Source organism: Callospermophilus lateralis, chromosome 10, assembly GCF_048772815.1.
Source record: "Callospermophilus lateralis isolate mCalLat2 chromosome 10, mCalLat2.hap1, whole genome shotgun sequence".
Classification (NCBI taxonomy): Eukaryota; Metazoa; Chordata; class Mammalia; order Rodentia; family Sciuridae; genus Callospermophilus; species Callospermophilus lateralis.
In genome coordinates, this window is record NC_135314.1 from 68,087,235 (window position 1) to 68,108,012 (window position 20,778).

A 20,778-nucleotide genomic window follows, 5' to 3' on the forward strand; every position below is an offset into this window, starting at 1 on the left:
TGTCTTAGCAACATCTACCCAAGTTTGAAAAACAATGTACATCCACACAAGATGTTATTCAGTGTATAATGGTAATTCATGCAGGCCTTGGCAAAATACTGTAGCAACTTTGATTCACTTTTGAGCTCTATGGTCTGTGTGACTCATATTTACCTGATTTGCCTTGTGACATTCTTTTTTATTGTGTATTGTTAGTGAACTTTACATGTGTTTTTCTAAATCATATACATTTTAAGGACAAAGATCAGAAATCGAGTCTCTGTTGTATATCCAAGGGACATCATGAATCATGAGTGAAGGTGGTTTAATGTGTGTCATTGCTTGATCCTAATCTTTGTACTTTTTCTGTTAATACTTTGCAATAGGCCTCTTCCGGGGAAATGAAAAGGAAACAGAGTCTCAATCTCACACAGGAATGTAAGGTGTTGAGTGAAATTCAGACCAGCGACAGTGATCCAGATATAATCCTGGTGAGATAAAATTTAGTGACTAAATATGAAATTTTTTTACATTTATAAAAATGAGCAGGATCATTAGTGCCTCAAAGTCACCAAAACTTTTAGTTGAATAACCTAATTTTTAGAAGAAGAAGTAAAACTAAGAAGAGTTGTTTGTGACTTTCCCAAGGCCGTGTATCTAGTAGAGATAACTGGAACTTAGGCCTCCTGACTCCCTTGTCCCTGACCTCCTTTCTTTTCAATTATCATAGTGAGATAGGTTTTTAAAAATTTGTTCTTTTTAGTCACACATGACAGTAGAAACTATTTTGACATATTTATACAACCTTGGAGTACATTCTTTTCTCACCAGGGTCCCAGTTTTGTGGATGTACACGATGTTGATTCACTGTGGTATATTCATATATATCTGTAGGAAAGTTATGTCAGATCATTCCACTGTCTTTACTATTCCTATTCCCCCTCTCTTCCTTTCATTCCCCTTTTTCTAGTAGTCCAGTTAACTTCTATTGCCCTCACCTTGTTATGAGTTAGCATCCACATAAGGGAACATTCAATCTTTGGTTTTGGAGGCTTGGTTTATTTCACTTAGCTTGAGTGTCTCCGGATCCATTCATTTACTGGCAAATGTCACAAAGTCATTTTTCTGTATGGCTGAGTAGTATTCCATTGTGTATATACCACATTTCTTTATACCACAATTTCTTTATCCATATTTCTGTTGAAGGACACCTAGGTTGGTTCTATAACTTAGCTATTGTGAATTGAGCTGCTATGAACATTGATATGGTTCTGTCACTTTAGTATGCTGATTTTAATTCCTTTGGCTATATACTGAGGAGTGATATAACTGGGTTATATGGTGGTTCTAATCCTACTTTTTTTAGGAATCTCCATAATGCTTTCCAGAGTGATTGCACCAATTTACAGTCCCATCAATAATCTATGTATACCATTTCCCCAACATCCTTGCCAACATTTAGTGTTACTTGTATTGGATCTTGATAATTGCTCTTCTGATTGGAGTGAGGTAAATATCAGTGCAGTTTTAATTTGCATTTCTCTAATTGCTAGAAATGCAGATGATCAATAAATGTATGAAAAATGTTTAACATCTCTAGCAATTAGAGTTTTAATATACATTTGAATGTATAAAATTATATAGATGTATATAACTTGAAGGTTATCTCAAAACTTCATACTCCCAAATCCAAACCATACCTTTCTGTAATTCCAGCAAGTATAATTCTAAATTGATTTAAATTAGACCACTACCAAAAGTCCTGATGAGAGAAGTCCATTCAAGAAACATGGGCATGCTTTCCATTTGCTCCTCTAAAGAGTGTGTCCAGATTCTACCCTGATGGTTGATATCAAAGAGCCACATGTCCTGACTAGTGTAGAGGTGCTGTGGCTTCACTGAGCAGAGGGTGTGCAGGGAGAATCCATTCAAGGGCTGACCATATGAGAAGCACTCCACATGAAGCCATGTGTAAGATATTGTCTGTTGTTATATAGCACCATATGTGTGATGATAAAAACACTAACATGTCTTTACACATTAGAATTTAATGCCAGGAAAGATCTATTTGGTATATTATTTTGTTGGAGCATAAATTTTATTGCTGTATCTTTCTCTTTACCTCAATTGCTAAGAAGCTTACAGCTAAACTTTAACCTAGTGAAAATAGCTACAGTAGCCTAGATGGTTGCTATTTTTGACATAAGTCAAGAGTATTTATAAAAGAGCCTGACATCATTGTGCATGTCTTTAGGTAAGGTATCTCAATATGCTATTTAGAATTATGGATTAGGTTTCACTTACACTTGAGCTAATTAGGAACATATTATTGAACATATTATTTCTTCTGACTAGCCTAATTTCACCAACATCATTGTCACAGGGTACATGATATGACTCTCATGAACATCTTAGTTTTAGAATTTTCCATTGTAGAAAATTACAGACAGCTCTGTTAACTCCCGTGTGCGCATTCTTCAGGTTCCAACAGTGTTAGGCCCATATTAGTCTCATTTATCCACATTCCCTCTCTGTCCCTATTGCTCCCAGGCACTACATCATGCCCTCTAAAAATTGTGATTGTCTTAAGAAGCCACTGGAAGGGATTTTGGAAAGGACTAGAAGTGATATTGACAATAAGAAAAACTATATATGGGATGGTTAGAAAGTAAACGCCAAGTATTGCAAAAGGAAAAGAGTCAAGTCTCAATCAGAGGCTAGAGAAGAGGACAACACTGCCACCAGTATTGTAAAAAAGGCCACCGCTTCTAAGCAAAGATGCAGTGATACCTGTGAACATTACTAGTCATCCCTTGCATTACAGAATCTTTCAAGTCTCTGTGTATTTTTCATGTTGCCATTACTTTGTCATCCTCTGACCTTTGCACATGGATTTCAGCAAGTGCTTTTTCATGAATTAGCTGTGACATGTATATTAAAAATATTGTTTTCTTTTTATGTAGCATTTCTGAAGTTCTTAGGTTAGTTGTGGGTATGTGTATGGTATATGATTTATTTATTTCTCTGTGATCTTAGCAGGAAGTCTTGCTTTCAAAATCATGACATCTAATTAATTTATATAAACATGCATTATCCAGATGTGCATTGATTTCTCTGTAGGTAGAATAATTCAACTAGGAAATAATTACTTTGGAAAGCTTATCTGTCTATTAATGGGGGCTATGTCCACTGTCTTATTGGGGGGTCTACCTCCTGCCCAGAGGATGTAAACCACCCTAAAACTTAAAAGTCTCAGATTATTAGTGAAGAACAAAACACAAATAGAAATATATTTACAAAAGTGAAGCTCTTGATAAATCTAGTCCACAAGGGTGCTGGAACTAGACAAAGGAAAGGTGGCTCAAAGTTTTATTTAAAGGGGTGCATCAAAGGCAGGGATAAGGTTTCAAGGGTGGAGTCTCACTTTGTGATGTCTTATAGTCAGCAGGTTGATTGAAATCTTGGCACGTCACACCCATCTCAGCTGCTATGTGGGATTTTGGGCAGAGCTTGAGCAGGAAGTTCACCTGCATCAGGTGGGCAATCCATGTGTATGGGGGTGCTACAGGAAGTTCCCAATGCCAGATTTATCCCTTCACTAAGCTACGATGCGCAACATGTCCACACCCAACCCATGGATGGCTCGTGACAGTTTATACTTTCTTAAACTCAGAAATTTAAAGAGAGAGAGAGAGAGAGGTTCTTCTTAACACCTATCTTCCTTGGAGTGCATGGAGGGGTGTTCTACTTGCTGCCTGTTAAATTTGAAGAAGGAAGGCACTCAGTGCTAACAGGAGGTTGCCACTTAAGAAGAAAAATTATCTATAGCACAGAACACACTCCTCCTACCCTCCAAAGCAGTATTTATTATTTTGGTGAATTTACTGGGTTGGAATCCATGTCTTTATTTTTAGGTTTAAAAGCCTCAGAAATAAGATATGTTCAGCATACCAAAGAAAGTCCAATTCACAGGGATGATTTTGCATTATCCCAACTCATGATGTATGATAGCATAATGACAGTTTAGCCATTTAAAAGATGAATACAGCCTTCATTCAACTGGGCAGCACATATTGATTTAAGCTATACATTCTTTCCTTTATGCCAACCTTCATGGGCTGCCCAGTTACTCTCTGATGGTATTTGAATATTTAAAAGGCTTTCATCTAAAATAGCCTATTATGTACTTTTCCAAAAGGGATGAGAGTGATGACACTACCAAAGCAACTATAGCCAACAGGGCACTGTCTCAGAGCGCCCTTTTCCCATGCCTGCCTGTGCCCCAGTATTGGTGTCACCTTGTCTGGAGAATAACTCCATTCGGATTGATTGGCACATTTTTTTCCCTTTATCATGCAGTCAGTAGTGTCTATAAGTCTGCCCTTTGAAAGATTTTTTTTCTTTTTTTCTTTTTCTTTTTCATTTTTCTTTTTTTTTTTTTTTTTTTTTTGGTACTAGGGATTAAACTCAGGGGCACTTGACCACTGAGCCACATCGCCTGCCCTATTTGGTATTTTATTTAGAGACAGGGTCTCACTGAGTTGATAAGTGCCTTACTTTTTTGCTGATTCTGGCTTTGAATTTGCAATCCTCCTGTCTCAGCCTCCTGAGCCTCTGAGATTATAGGCATGTGTTACTGCACCTGGCTGAAAGGTGACTTTTTGTTTGTTTGTTTGTTTGTTTGTTTCATGTCAGGGTACCTGATTTCCCTCTCTTCCAAGTTCTGAGCAACACCTCACTCTGGCTCTTGCACCAACAGTCTATGATTTCAACTGAAATGATAGTATTGATTACTTTTCAGGTTTATATTTAATTTTACCGTTGCTGATTATTTCAGCCAAATGATCACTCCTCCCAAATCACCTCCCTGCTATGGCTCAGTGTTATAACAGTTTGATTGATTATTTCTTCCTCCTCCTCTTCCCCCCAATTCTTGATTGAATGATTTTTCTTATAACTCTAACACCAAGGCCTGTGGTCTATTAGAGCTGTTTTTAAGAACTGTATTCTTCTTTTGTTGCTTCTCTCCCCCATGGGATTATCCTTGTTTTCTGATCATGTGTAGTGTCAAGCTCCCTGTTGTCCACCGTGCCTCACATTTAACACACTCTCAAATGAGTCATGAGCTGCTGAGCTCATTTGTTCTATCTTCAGTTGCTTCTGGTCATATAGATTCTTGGTGTCACTTCCTTGGCATTTCTCCTTTTTTATATTAATTTATGCTTGGCCTTTAAGCCAATGCTGGTCATTCATTTCCACAGTCCATGTGATGAGCATGTTCTTGCTAAGACCTTGCACATCATTTGGAGATGTGGAAGTTTCCAACTGGGATTCAGTTAAAGCTTCAGGCATTTTCTAGAGATTAAAAAACTGTCATGAAAATAATGAGCAGTTTTTTAAAAAGACATCTTAATCCTCTTCAAAACACCCTAGTTAGCCTCCCAGTCAGACCTTTGGAACATTTGGTGTGGGATTCTCCTGCACTTCAGCGAACCTCTTTCATTACTTTTTACTGTCTTATTAACACAGCGACCATTCTCTCCCCCATTTCAGGACAACTAATATGATCCAGACTTATTATCTGTGACTATGTAAAACTGAATTGTTCTGGTGCTCTAGGGTGTGTATGTAGGTGTGTACACATGCACAGATATGTTCTAGTGGAATTAATCATTCCTCCATCACAAAACTCAGGAACTGTACTTTCCATGTATCATCTCATCAAATCCTCCTAATAATCTAAGAGGCAAGCACTCTTTTCATCCCCATTTTACAGACGAGGAAAATAAAAGTTGCTGAAGTCACACTGCCAGGAGTTGAGCACTTTGAGTCCTAGCTATTCAACCCCCATTTATTTTATGACTTTTTCCCTTTATTTTTCACCTCCATAGATGTCCCCTATATCAATTCAAGCAATCCCTTCCACTCGTGTGAGGAGAAGCACACAAACATACAGTAAGTGTAATAGTAATGATTTTGGTTTAGGCAACCTTGCAAAGTTCTGTAGATGGACATCACAAGCCAAGAATCTTCAGTAATTTTAAAAGAGCAAGCCATCTTAAAAATGTGGTCTGCATGCACAAAGGGATATTATTCAGCCATGAAAGGATGAAATTCTGTCAGTTACAACAACATATTTGGAACCAGGGTGGGGGGTAAGGGGGAAACTCTATTATGTACAACAAACCAGACCCAGAAAGACAAATACCGCAGGTTCTCACTCATTTGTGAAAACTAAAAAAGTTGATCACATAGAAGAAGAGAGTGAAACAGAGATCACTAGAGGCTAGGAAGTGGGGGAAGGATAGTGAGGGGGTGGATAATGTGCATTAAAGCATGGGGATGAAGACGTTCTAAGGTTATATGACACAATAGGGCAACTATAGTCTACAACAATTATACATTTCAAAATAACTAGAGGAACAAAGTTTGGAGACTCCCAATACAAAGGAGTGTTAATAAATTTGAAGAGATGGTAATGCTGATTAGCTTAATTTGGTCGCTATACATTATATACATGGATTAAATTGTAATACTGTTCCCTATAAATAAATACAAATATTGAATGTCAATTTAAAAAATTTTTAAAATCCAGCTCATCAAAAACTCCTTGCATTGGGCTGGGGATATAGCTCAGTTGGTAGAGTCCTTGCCTCACATGCACAAGACCTTGGGTTTAATCTCCAGCACCACAAACCAAACCAAAACAAAAAACCTTGCCCAGATAAAGCTAACTTCCCTTTAGCCTGTTTCTCCCCTATCCACCCTAAATCTGGTCTATGAAATTTACTTCTTTTCTTCTCAGTTACTGGCTCTTGTTCTAGCTAATATAAGGTCCCATAATAATCATCAGATCATCTTCTTAAGGCCTCCTCTACTTTCTGCCTTCTAGAAAAGAGAGTCTTGCTTCCATGTCCCAGCTTATCACCCTGGGAATATGATGGTGGTTGTAACCTTACCACTTACCCCTCCCATGAGCCTTACCTCCAGCCAACAGAAAATCCCTGTTATGTACTATCTTCTGTGTTAAAAGCACATGTTCTGCCCTCTTTTTTAAAGAATACTTGATATTCTGACCTGCTTTCTCTCAAGCATTTCCAAACTTGGCTGTAAAGTTCAAAATTGCCCCAGTTAATCCCAGATAGGAAGGAAGAAGAAATTATCCTACAGCACCTCTTATAAGTATGTCAGACTCTGTTAGGAGAATCTGTGTGAGTAAATGTTGCTGTAGTTCTGCTGTTACTGAAGGTGCCCTGTATAACCCTGTTGTTTGCTTAAGTCCAATTAAAAACTCCTGCGCACTGCTGTGTGATAAATTGGCAGGTGAACTTTACTCCAAGCAAAAATTTGACATATGAGCTTTATACCTCCCCAGAATGGGAATTAATGCATCCGGAGTGATACAGTCTGATCAACTGTTAGTACACTATGCTTAATAGAATCAATAAAAATAAAAATGGGATCAGATTGCCGAACATTATATCAAAGAGCTAAGTAGGCCATTCATGTTATGTCACAACTTGAGATATAAGAAGCAGCTATAACAGACTAAATATCTTAGGGGATCACTCTGCACGGTAACTGGGAAAATCAGTTGCCAGACCACAACAGATGGTTGGGACAGCAAGTGATAAGTTTGAAGAAAACTCAGTTTTAGAAAAATCCAAATTTGAAGAACTGAGTAGAATTAATGAGCTGAGACTCAGTTTGGAGTGGTAAAGGTACTGACTCCTACTATACATACGCATGCTTTAATTCACCTTGATGGACTCCATGCTCCAAGTTGACATTGTACATTTTCTGATCCTGAAATGAAGCAGCGTTTACATTTTTCTTACTGATATTTTCTTTTTTTTGTACTTTATAATAACCATCGTTCAGTTACTATTCTGAATGTAAGAGATAAACTCAGATTGCTAAAACAAGAAAGATTACCATGGTGTTGTTATAAAGGATAGGTTAGACCTGTATAATAGCCAGAAATCATAGAACCTTTTTGATTGCACCAACAACCTAAGCCCTTTTGTCCGCTGTGGCCATTTTTTGTTTGTTTGTTTGTTTGTTTGTTTTGTTTCATTTTGGTTTTGCCTTTCATCTGGCCCTACGAGCAGACTGGCAGATGGATTTATTTCATTTCTCCCAATCTTCACACATTTTAAAAAACTTGATGACCAGATCATCCCTGCCAGAAAGATTTTAAAGGTTTGATAATGGACTCTCTGGAAATTATTATGAAAGATCTTTGTAGTCCCTAGAACAGAGCGTAGCATCTTCTGGGGTCCAAGAAAGATATGTAAATGAAGGAGTGGATGCAACCATGTCTCCATCTCAGAACTGAGCTACATTATTACCAGTTGTGTCTGGTTGGCTCTTTGGGGAATCCTTCAAAAGAAGCACATTGCAGCTCAGAGAAAGGCATGGGCACACTCTGCATCTCTAGAATCATTGACAGGGCTTCCGCGGCTTATAAAAAACAAAGAACAACTGCAAGAGAAGATGAGTTGCCAATGTCTAGGTTTACCAAAATCAAGCCACCAACAACCAAAAAGCAACTACATGTCCCCTACTTTGGCCTCAATGTTACAAGATAATGAGAGCGAAAAGGTGACCAAGTAACCCAAAGAAAGAGAAAGAATAGCAAACATCCTGCATAAATGAGTATCTAAATCATCTGCAATTCCCCTAAATACACATTAATTTATTTTACTTTTATTTGTTCTTTTCAGTTGTACCTGACAGTAGAATCTATTTTGATATATTTGTACAAGCATTGGGATCCTAATATTCTAATTAGGATCCCAGTCTTGTGGTGTACATGATGTGGAGATTGACTGTGGTGTATTCATATATGTACATAGGAAAGTTATGTCACATCCATTCCACTTTCTTTACTATTACTATTTTCCCTTTCCTTCATTTCCCTTTATCTAATCCAATGTGCTTCTATTTTTCCTTCCCTCTTCCCTTATTTTATGTTAGCATCCACATTGTCAGAGAGAAGATTGGACCTTTTAATTTTGGGAGATTGGCTTATTTTACTTAGCATGATAGTCTCCAGAGCCATCCGTTTACTGGTAAATGCCATGATCCATTCTTCTTTATGGCGGAGTAATTTTTCATTGTGTATATAGATCACAATTTCTTTATCCAATCATCTGTTGAAGGGCACTTGGTTGGTCCCATAGCTTAGCTATTGTGAATTGTGCTGCTAAAAACATTGATGAATACAAACGATTTTAAAACTGTACTGGTATTGTAATAATATGCCCTGGATGCTTCAATACATGAGTTCAGATTACTGAAGTTGCCTCAATTTCAAAAGCAGACCATCTGTCAGTCAGCTCTCCTGGCTGATGATCTACCATTGCCTCTTCAAATGCCTATAAGTGCTATGATTGTTGCTGACAGTACCAGAAGCTTCATGATCCCAGCATTGCCCTAAGGGCTTTGGAGGAAAAATTACGCATACTCAGCCTCCACAGTGTCATTCATCAACTCTCCAACAGACTCTGTAGACAGTCACAAGAGCAATTAGTGAAGCCGTCCCTGACAGAAAGGACATCTTGTGGGCGACTTATAATGGTTCTAAATATTAAGGGCCAGTATGTGAACTACCATGAGCCAATTAATCACAACAAACTTATTGAACAACACCATGTTAGAGATTTTGAGAGACAAAAAAAGGTAATGTATGTGATCTTTGCCCTGAAGGAATAGGAAAATTGGGACAATTTTACAAAATCATGGCGAGTAGCATTATATTACGGAAAGAAGGCAGCTTGCACTCTGACAGACTGACCTAGTTTCAAATTCAGGGCTTCATGCTGAATTTGATCTTCTTTTACACACACACAAAATAAGAATGATAATATCCCCTACTTTTAAAGTTGTTACAGGATTAATGGGATGATTGATTTGTGATAGAATGAAAATAATTTTTGTGTGATGAAAAGTGTGTTTTAAAATCTACCTACTATAGTTCTAAAACAGGCAGATTCAGCCTTTATTGGGTGATTCAGAATGAGAATGGAAAGTGAGAATGTAAAATTGCTTTGTGACGGAAAGGGGAGAACTAAAGACCTCACATAGGAGATGAGGGGAATAGGTAAGCCCAGAAGCAGAAATCCCCAGAGCTCCAGATGGGGAGGATTGATGGGGAAAGTGTGCAGAAGTGAGGTACTCACAGTGGAAAGCTAAAAAATAGATGCTTAATGGTAATTTTAAATTGATTTTTGCTATATATATATTCATTTCCTCCATTTTCCAGCATGATCTTAAGTAATATTTTGTACAATTGAATTTTTTTGTGTGTGTGTGGGGGGATATGCAACTAAGTTTTGAATTCTGCTTTGATGTGACATGGCAAGAATCAAGGTTGCTATGGGAAATCAGTCTTATTTATCTGAGTTACATAGATAAGATGCTTAGCTATCAATGTGTTTAGCTAATGCCAGTAAATGGTCTGCAACTCACTGTTAATAGTTGTTCAGAAGGAAGAAATCAATATGGTCTAAAGAAAAAATAGGACTTATGTTTATCTTTTTAAAATTTTATTTTTAGTTGTCGGTGGACCTTTCTTTCATTTATTTATTTATATGCGGTCCTGAGAATCAAATCCAGTGCCTCACACATGTTAGGCAAGTGCTGTACCACTGAGCCACAACCCCAGCCCAGACTTATGTTTATCTTAAAAAATGTGTGGAACTTTTAAGAAAAAAAAGAGGGAAGAGGACATACCAGACGGAACCTTTGTATGGGCAATGATGTTGAAGTAAGTATGTGTATGGTGGATCCAGGGAATTCTAAAGACAGCCTTTAAATTGTAGCAGAGGATGTTCCTTAAGAAGTATTCAGCCAGATACATGGCGCATGCTTGTAATCCCAGGAGCTCAGGGGGCTGAAGAAGGAAGATCATGAGTTCAAAGCCAGCTTCAGGAATTCAGAGAGGTCATAAGCAACTTAATGAGAACCTGCCTCTGAATAAAATATCTTAAAATGGTTGGGATTGTGGCTTAGTGGTAATGTTTGTGATAATGTCTTGGTGAGAGAGAAAGAGAGAGAGAGAGAGAGAGAGAGAGAGAGAGAGAGAGAGAGAGAACACTGCACAATAAGGAAAAGAGTATGAAAGACTAAATAAAGCAATGTTGAAATGCCAACCCAGGGAAAAAAGGTGTGTGTAGGGGATCTCATGAAAATAGAAGACAGAGCAGGAGAGTAGAGGAAGGGGGACCAGAAAAACAGAGGAGGGAAGAAAGAGGGAAGATACTGAGACTTGATACTGACTGAGTTATATTATCCCATTGTGTGCACATATGAATATGTAACAGTGACTTCTATTGTTATGTATAATTATAATGCACCCATAAAAATATGAAGAAAAAATAAACGAAGTAGCAATCTGGGAAAAAATAGTGTTATAAATAAGAAGAGGACAGGTGATCAGGGACTGCAACTAAGCGGACAAAAATAAGACTGAAAATCTGAACTTTCAGCAAGATGTTTGAATGTGAGATTCATGAAGATGAGTTGTATGTAGCTGGAGCAGAGGTGAAAAGTTAGGGTTGTTTAATGCCGATAAAGCCATGGTTTACACAATAAAGTATACTAGCTTAGCCCCCTGAAATTTTAATAAGTCCATTGAGAAATTGAGAGTAGGCAGAAAAAGAACAAGTTACCCAGGGAGAGTTAAGACACAGAGGGTTACAGAAATCAAGAGAGCAAAGGATCCAAGCAACATCTTCACACTTCCCTAACTTAATAAATAGCACCACCACTCAGTAACTCAGACCCTAGCCTTGGAATCATGCTGAATCTCTCTCCTCCTTTCTCAGCCTGCACTCAACCCACAGCCTGTCTCGTCAATCAGCCTTCACACGTGGAACCTCTCCTCCTGCCTCTGCAGCTACTACCCTGGCCAACTCACCACATCTCTTTCCAGGGACACAATGGCAGGCCTAAAAGTGATCTATTTTGTCCTCCAGGAACTTAAAAAGCTGAGTAGTCCATCTGAAGGACAAGTTTTATTATGCCATTCTCCTGCTCTCAATCCCCCAATGGCTTCTCATTCTTAGAAAAGAATTTGGTTTCCTTGCTGTAGCTCCCAAAGCCCTAGAAGACTGGCCAGATGACTTTACCCCAATGTCTTCGGTGACTCACCTCCACTGCTAATCCCTTCTCCAGTCCCCTGGAGCCAAAGGGACTACACCTTGGCTTCCAGCACCCCAAGAGATACCAAATAAATAAAAAGCCCAAAATGTCCTATCATGTTAAGTAATTTAAATTCTATGAACACAGGTAAGGAGAGCAATGTGAACCTAAGTCTTCTCCTTTGTTACTACCTGGTCTCCACTACACACACCATCCCCACCATACCACCCATGTCTTCATGACTTGCTTTTTTTACCTTTTATTCTGTGTGTTATCAGTTACTGATCTAGATATTGGGAATCCAGCAGGGGAAAGAAAAACAGATAATGCTCCCTATATTCAGGGAGTGTCCATTCTAGTGGGGGATCAGACAAGAGACAAGATGATTAAGTAAAGCATTTTGCATGACAGATAATGGTAAATGCCAGTCCAGTTACAAGGAAGAGGACAGGAGGTATCGGTGCTAGATATGGTGAGTGTTGCAATTTTTGGCAATTTTGGCACAGTGATCAGTTTTTGGCACAGGATGCACCAAGGAGATGCCAGAGGAAAGACTAGAAAAAGCCGAGGGATCAACAAGTCTGTAGTACACAAAGCCTGAGAGCTGAAGAGGCGTGTGGCTGGCTGCTTGGTGAGAGAGTGGGGCATGGGGTGAAAACAGCACCACTGACAGGAACCTTTGTTATTTTCTCTCTCACCTGTATTATTTTTCTTCAGTGAGTTTGCATCACCTGATATTATATTGCATATTTATCTTTTTACTTGTTTAATGTCTTTCTCCCTTATTAGAAAAATAAGTTCCACAAAGGCAGGACTTTGAATTCTTCACCATGACAGTGTCTGACCCATGCTGGGAATTTTATTAATAGATTAATGAGTGAAGGGGAAGGGTCTGGGAAATAATGTTAACCATGGAAGAGTGAAAGCAGAAAGGATTGTTGGATCTGGTGGGAAGACATGTCCTGGTCTGGTGGTCTTGATGAGTCCCTGAATAGGGACTGAGGTGGAGAGAGAAGGGCAAGGCAATAGAAGGAAAAAGACAGATAAAGTGACATCCAGTTCTTGAGTTTCCTTTAACAGCAGTTAATGAGATAGGTATTACACAGCTTTCTGAGGTATGTTATTGTTTCGTCTTCTTCATGATTTATTTATCTTCTTAAATAGATATTTTACAAAATGGAAAATGTGTTATTACCCTGATCCTTTGAGTTCCTTGGAGAACTGACAAGTCCCACCCTGCTTGTTGTTAAATTAATTGTAACTAAAGTGTCTTAAATCTCATGTTAAGACTTAACTGTAATCTCATTTACTGTGTGGGAGGTGTTATCTGTTGCATGATTTAGGTAAAAATCTTAGGAAGGAGATATTCCCAAACTGCAGAGTGTGAACCACAGCTAAGCCTGAGCAAATGAAGAACACTTCTCTAATAAAATGAATTCATTTACATGAAAGAGCTTTGTAGGTAAGATAAAAACATATAAATGAAGGCTTTTCAAAGACAGCCACATGCCTTGTCTCACCTTGAAAGCATTCAGATCCTCAACACTACAACTACATGGTACTAAAAGCAGCATCTTATGAAATCAGATATTTATAGTGTTATTAAGATACTATAGGCAGTGAATTTATCAAAAAATGTTTTAAACATTTCTATGCTTTCAAGCTAAAGAATAAAGAACAGACAGAAAGGCAAAAGAAATCTCTCCTTCAATAGAAATGGTCAACTTTGTATTCGTACCATCTTTGGGGTGAGGGCAGATACCATCCTCAATGGCAACAGCCTAGCAAGGCAGAGTTCAAAGGAGAAGAGTCAACAATAGAATGTAAAAATAATTAATTTCATGAAGCTGTGTTAATAACACTACCAACAGTTGTTCTCTGATGAAAATAGTAATTAAAAAAGAGTCTTGGATACTTGCATCTTGTTCAAGTTCATCAAGTTCATAAGAGAAAGTCACTAAAGAAAAGTAACACATTGTGAATAAGATCATCGTGGGTTATAGCAACGTGATTATAACTAAAAGCATTAAGTTATCTCATAAGCTTTTGTGTGTGTGTGTGTGTGTGACTACTATTAACTATTTTGGAAAATAGTATATACTGCTTTAAACTGATCAAAAAATATTTAGTCCAAATTTGGAAACACTTATATCACGTAGATTTCAGCACATTAGAAGAAAACTTTAAATTTTATGTTACATCAGAAATAAAAAGGCATACATTTTAAAGTCACTTTCAAGATTTTTGCAAAATCAACCTTTAAAAATATGCATTTTGATTATTTCCTGGAGCATATACTTATTTGCATTGTAAGTATAAACGTATTTTGAATTGGACAACAGTAGCTTAAGAGCAGTTTTATTTATTTTCCACTGCCTGGGAGGCTTTTTTTTTTTTTTTTTTCTGTTTGGGTGAAATAGAAAATGGCAGTGTTGGAAAGCTACATAGTAACTTCGTTGCTAGGCTACATGTGTGCCCATTTAACCTTCCTGATGGAGAAGTTTCCAGAGTGCTATGTACAAATATGTCATTGTTTCCTGGGACAGGAAGAGGAGGTAGGTTGACATCTTCTCCATACCATGTTTGTTTAGCAGGCTAGAGGGGCTTTAAAGGCAAAGGATACATATTCAATGAATAAACTTCAAAAAAAAAAAAAAAACCTGACAACTCCACACTTTACACCAGATAACAGAGGTGAGGGACACAGTTTTGTCTCAGTGTGTATTCAGGAGTCTTAGATCAAAGAGCAGACAGGTGGTTTTTTCTTTCTCTGTTCTTTAAAAACTGTCTGCTTTTCTACCTTCTTATAGATTTACGAAATACATAAAGGGAGCATTCTGGGTCTTTTCCCCTGAAGGTCATATAAATTTTTCTCTATCTTTTTTATCTATTTGTCTATTTGTCTCTTTCCCCCATCTCTGTCTCTCTGTCTCATCTGAAGAACTTTAGTACTGTATGTTTGTTTTATGTGAGCCTTGTAAAATGCTTCTTTCAGCAATCCCAAAGTGATGCAGATGTGACTTATGAGTGGCACGCCCTACGTTCCACCTGTGCCCCACCCACCCTCACCCTTTCTCCACCCGGACTCCCCACATCACACATGCACATCCCCTCACTCCAGGTGCCACTAGCCCTTCTGGATCCTGCATGCAACACATTAAGACTTTTTAGGTAGCTTCCCAGAAATTCTATCAGAAGATTCTCGAGAGAAGGCACATTCCCCAACATTCCAGGTGAGCTCTCCATCATGCTTTGGTGTCCCCACCTCCTCAAAGTTTTCCTTGCATTGGTGTTGAGTTCCTACACTATGTCTCCTTTGGAGCAACTGGGATTATGATGAGGCTTGGAATGACAGAGGCTTGATGGTTGTTCCTGGTAAATCAAATACTTTATTTATTTGTAGGAGATATAGTTACATTCATATAAAATAAGAGTTTGTAAATTAGCTATGCAAGTATCAGTAGAAACATGAAAATCCTATTAAAGAAATGGTAACAGTGTCCCAGCAGCTCAGGATGCTGAGGCAGAAAGATCACAAGTTCAAAGTCAGCCAAAGCAACAGTGAGGTGCTAAGCAACTCAGTGAGACCCTGTCTCTAAATAAAATACAAAATAGGGCTGGAGATGTGGCTCAGTGGTCGGGTGCTCCCTGAGTTCAATCCCCGGTAGCAAGAAAAAAAAAGGAAAAGAAAGAGAGAAATGGAAACATGGTAACAGTAAACATGAGGTTGGTAATGTGGTCTTCCTGTGGCACAACAGTATTGTTTTCTAGCATTGTACGGTTCTCTCCTCTAAAACCTGTAATAGCTTTACTGTGGTAGCAGTATGATCTCTTTTCTCTGACATGGGCACTGCTCTTCAAGGTATTTTCTCAACCCTGTCGTATGTCCTTGTTTTTGGTACAATTTTAAATAACGAGGTTATCTTTCAGGTTTTAGATAAAAGCAGCACTGATGTTTCATTGAAACAAGAACAAAAGGAAGTTCCACTCATAAACGAAGGTAAAAATAAATCATTTTATGGAGATTAGCTCTAATATTTGAACCACTTTCCATAGGGCTTATGTGACAGCCTGAGATATAATCAGAAGTTTGCCAGCAATTTGTATTTTAGAAAATTAAATTTGTTGTTCCATCCAGAACTAGAAGGAGGGGTGGAGAAAGAATCAAGGGCTAATCTCACTCGTCTGGGTTGGACAGAGACACCTCCTGGTTGAGAACCGGGTCTCCCAAATGGCCACACTGCCTGAAATACCCATAGACTTGTGCCACTCTCCACATTGAATTTTATTTAGAATTTTGCCAAGGATTGATTATAAGGTCTATCATTTTTAGAATCTGTTTTGACAATTGTAATGAAATTCCTTATTTTAATTGTTTAGTTCCTTTCCTGCTTTTCATGATTCCTCTGAAATCCATAAGAGTATTTCAACATAAATATTTATGAGTTCTTTCATTTCTGTGGGATATATATGTATATGTACATTTAAAGCATAAACTTGCCCTCGTGATATTTAAGTCAAATTTAATCTCCTCAATTTAAAAATAATTGGAACAAATTGAATTTGGAATATTTTCATTTCTCAGTGTTCATTCGTCATCATTACTATAATTCTTGTATTAGGCATTATATTATTATTATCCCATTCTCTTTTTATTTTAATGTTATCTCATTGGGCCCGGGCAACACATACATTATTTTCATCATTCTTGTCTTTATTCTGAAATAAACTTGAAATCACTTCTTAGTCTCTTTAGTGAATCCCTGCTCGGTTGGCTTCATCCTTCCAGCCCTTTTTTGTGCCAATCCATGCCATCATTTTGTGTTCACTTTGGTGGTCAACTCTTCCTTCCTGCACATTCTGTTGCTTAGGTAACCTAATCAGCTATTCATTCACAACTTTATGTTTTCAAGCCCTTTACTGATGTTCCTAAGAAATCACAATTTTTCTTTTTCATCTTAATTAGGATAATTTGTAATTCCACAATCAGGATTTCTTTTGTAAGACTCTCTTAATTCTAAAGCTGATCTTTGTAGATGTTTCAAACTATTAATATGCCTTCAAGCATTTCCAGATTGTAATGGAAAAATTGTTACTATAACTTTAATCCTGAAATTAATATTTAATTTTAAATATCCATCCTGGGATTGGCAGGAACAAATTGTAAAATATTTTTAAATGATTGTAATTATAGATTAATTGACTGTTGAGTTAAAATTTTTTACTTTGTATGCAAGTCAGAAAGTACAGCCAATGGTGCTTACCCTGTGTTTGGAAAACCTCTGGCCACTTGTTTTCTTTTATGTTTTCCTTGAAGAACTTGTCAGATCCTGAGCATTCTACCACCATGTAAAACTTTTCTTCTTTGTGTCCTGTTCTCCTTGACCTTCAATATCCCTAAGCTTATTGACAGAGGTCTACTTAATAGAACAGATATCTGGGTATTTTTTAACAAAGAATTATAGAGAAGAACAGAAGGAGAACAGATTGACTCGTTGCTTACACTGTCTCCAAGACTCTTAGCCAATCCAAGGGAAGCTTATATTTCTACTTACAAAGGACTAGGAACAGATCATCAGCCTGAGGTCCCTTGAGTGAAAAGACTGACATGTGACTCTAGGTCTCTTTCTGCTTTCAAGTTTAGCTCTCTATTGGTGACACATTTTTCATGGGGACCTGTCAGAATAGCTTTGAACTGGAACTCAAAATGAGAGAGAATAAGATAGTAGAGGGCAGACGTGTATATTTTGGCAGAAGTTGGGGAGAGCAGGGACTATGAACAGTCCTGATCAGTCACTCATACACTCATAATAAACACCAATAAAAACATACATAAACAACCCACATAACAGAGGCTCTTGAATTATTATTATATATGCAATATTATTATATATGCATTACATACCTTATTAAAATTATTATAAAATACCTAAAGAACATATTTATATATTGCCTCAAAATTGGTACAATTTACAGGTGGATATTTGAATCAGAACTAAATCATATAGTTAATCTAACAGTCAACATTGGGTTTTTTTTTTGTGTGTGTGTGTGGGGGGGGATTATCAAAATTGTCTTCATTTTGTCTCTGTTCTTATGAAGAAAAACAGGAGCTGTGCAGTGATACTCCAGCAATAAAAAGAAACTCTTCATTTCCTAACCAGGAAAGGTGAGTGTACTACAATTATACAAATTCCAAGTAAGTGTAATTATACTGTTGAAAAGTAAATATCAATGTTTCAATACAAGATGAAAGGAAATAGTAGCAACAAAGACAATTAAGAATAGAACCAAATTTTACAACAGAGACAAGAAAGAATGAAAATCCACCTTTTCCCCAAACCTTCTCATTTCTTTTGTGAGAATTTGGGGATAATAAAATGGAGCAGGATTAGCTTTCTTCCCACTGCAAGTAAACAATTCTGGTTACTATGACGTAGTCAAAGCACTAAAATGTCACGCACATATGAGGTATGACTGTGAAACCACAAACTGACTTTTTTTCATGTGTGGGTCATTGACTTATTGCCTAATATGCCTATAATTATTATTATAATTGCATTCTAGACTTTCCTTGACATGAGAATTTTATCACTCATAAAATCAACTGGATATTTTAGATACCTGGTAGAATTAAAAGAATGCTTTCAAAAAAGAAGATTCTTAACTTCTACTACAGATTTATTTAAGTGAGTTTTCAGGAGTTCAGACTCAGTTTCTCTGAATTCAGATGCTGTGCCCCTTACATAACAGCACATTAAATTAAGGGCAAGAAAAGACAGAGGACCTTTCATTTTCCTGTACTGGGTAACAGAGTAGTTACTCCAACACTAAAATCCAACTTTACTGTTCTATTCAGAAACCTTCAGTTATAGTCAGCTTTTTCACTGCTATGACTAAAGGATCTAACTATAACAATTTTAAAGGAGAAAAAGTTTATTTGAGGGCTCACAGTTTCAGAGGTCTTACTCCATAGAAGGCTGGCTCCATTCCTCAGGGCTTCAAGTGAGGCAGAACCTCATAATGGAAGAGTGTGGCAGAGGGAAGCAGATCACATGTTGATCAGAAAGCAAAGACAGCCCACTGGCCAAATACACATATACACCCAAAGACATGCCCCAATTTCCACCTCCTCCAGCCACACTCTACCACTTTAGTTACCACTCAGTTTATCCCTGTCAGGGGATTAAATCGCTAACTGGGTTAAGACTCTTATAACCCAATCATTTCTCCTATGAACCTTCTTGCATTGCTCTCACATGTGAGCTTTTGGGAAACACCTCCCAGCCAAACCAGAACACCTTCCATAGCCTCTGTAGCCCTATCATTTTTAAGGTCAAGTACAGACCTCACTCCTGTCCCTCCTCTAATCAACACCTTGCTTTCCAGAAGTTCCAAATTACTTATAGTTTATTTCATCACATTATATCACCTGTTTGTCTACACTACTTCCCTTGCTTATGTGTCCTCTGCAACTTGTGTACCCATTTCCCTTATCCTTTCATTCAAGCCTCAGTTCAAGCACTCTTTTCTGACTCTCCCAGGAAAACCCAGGTGTTCCCAGAGTCACTGCTGCACTGATTAGGTTGTGTCATCATTCCTTCAATTTCAATAATTATTTGTTAAACACTAGCTAAGTTTTGACCCACAAGGGTGAGTCAAATGGAATTGTGTGGTCAGATATCTGTCTTTGCACTGCACAGATGCTCCTTAAAGACATGTCTTGTCTTCTTTGTAACTTTAAATCTGAGAGGCCTTCCCTGAGAAAAGAAACCTGCCCATGGTGGCAAGTTTTTCAAAGCACTGAATACTGTTTTAAATTATCTGTTTTACTCATTCATTTATTTTACCACTTTAATCCTAGCTTGCTTGTTGACTTTATTTTCCACCTGACACTAACTCACTCCAACAGCACAGACCCAGTCTTGTATCCAAAATGGCATCAGACTCATAATCAGCAGTATCTGTTGATTGAATGAATGAATGCGTTCCCTCCTCCAGTGCTGTTGCTAGGCTTTTTCATGGACAGTGCTTTAATCTAGAATTATTTATTAAAATTTAAGCTATAATTTAAGATCAATGCAGACACTAAAACATAATTGTGCATGTGTTATTTTCTATCACTTTTAGATATTTATTAAGTTGTGGAGGTTTTTTTAATCATTGTTGAATTAAATACAATATGAATGTTAGAACTACAACCCAACTAAAGCAATCTTAATGGAAGAAATTTATGAAATGTATTACTAATGATAGTGATGATAAGGATGATCATAATAATTATTGGGTTATATTTGAGAAGTACTTACTACCAAGCATTGAGATAAAGTCTTTGTATATCCATTTAATCCTCAACACAACTGTGCATGGTAGGCCCTAGAATTTTTTGACAGAAAAAGGTCGAGAGAGGTATACCCTATGATCTGATGTAACGTATTTTACCTTCTGTTCTCAACACCAACATAAGTTTCCAGCATCCCTGAAATATTTTTTAAAGGAATATTTCTCTTACTAAAATGTTAGCATAAAAGAATTATAATTAATTAACATTTAGACATTGTGTAAATGTTCTTTAATAGACAGGCATTCATTTATACAGTGTTCTTAATCTTTAAAAAAAAAAGTCAGCTGAAGTTAGACAGTATAATTAAA

General features: G+C 37.4%; 1 protein-coding gene across 1 annotated transcript in view; it reads left to right on the plus strand.

Annotated features, from left to right (window-relative positions):
* Morc1 (MORC family CW-type zinc finger 1) overlaps positions 1-20,778 on the plus strand; it is a 153,862-nt gene that overhangs the window by 113,000 nt on the left and 20,084 nt on the right. Inside the window, exons 21-23 of the mRNA XM_077110339.1 lie at positions 366-470; positions 16,057-16,126; positions 18,229-18,295. Coding sequence (XP_076966454.1) covers positions 366-470; positions 16,057-16,126; positions 18,229-18,295 — 242 coding nt within the window. The remainder of the gene's footprint in view (positions 1-365; positions 471-16,056; positions 16,127-18,228; positions 18,296-20,778) is intronic.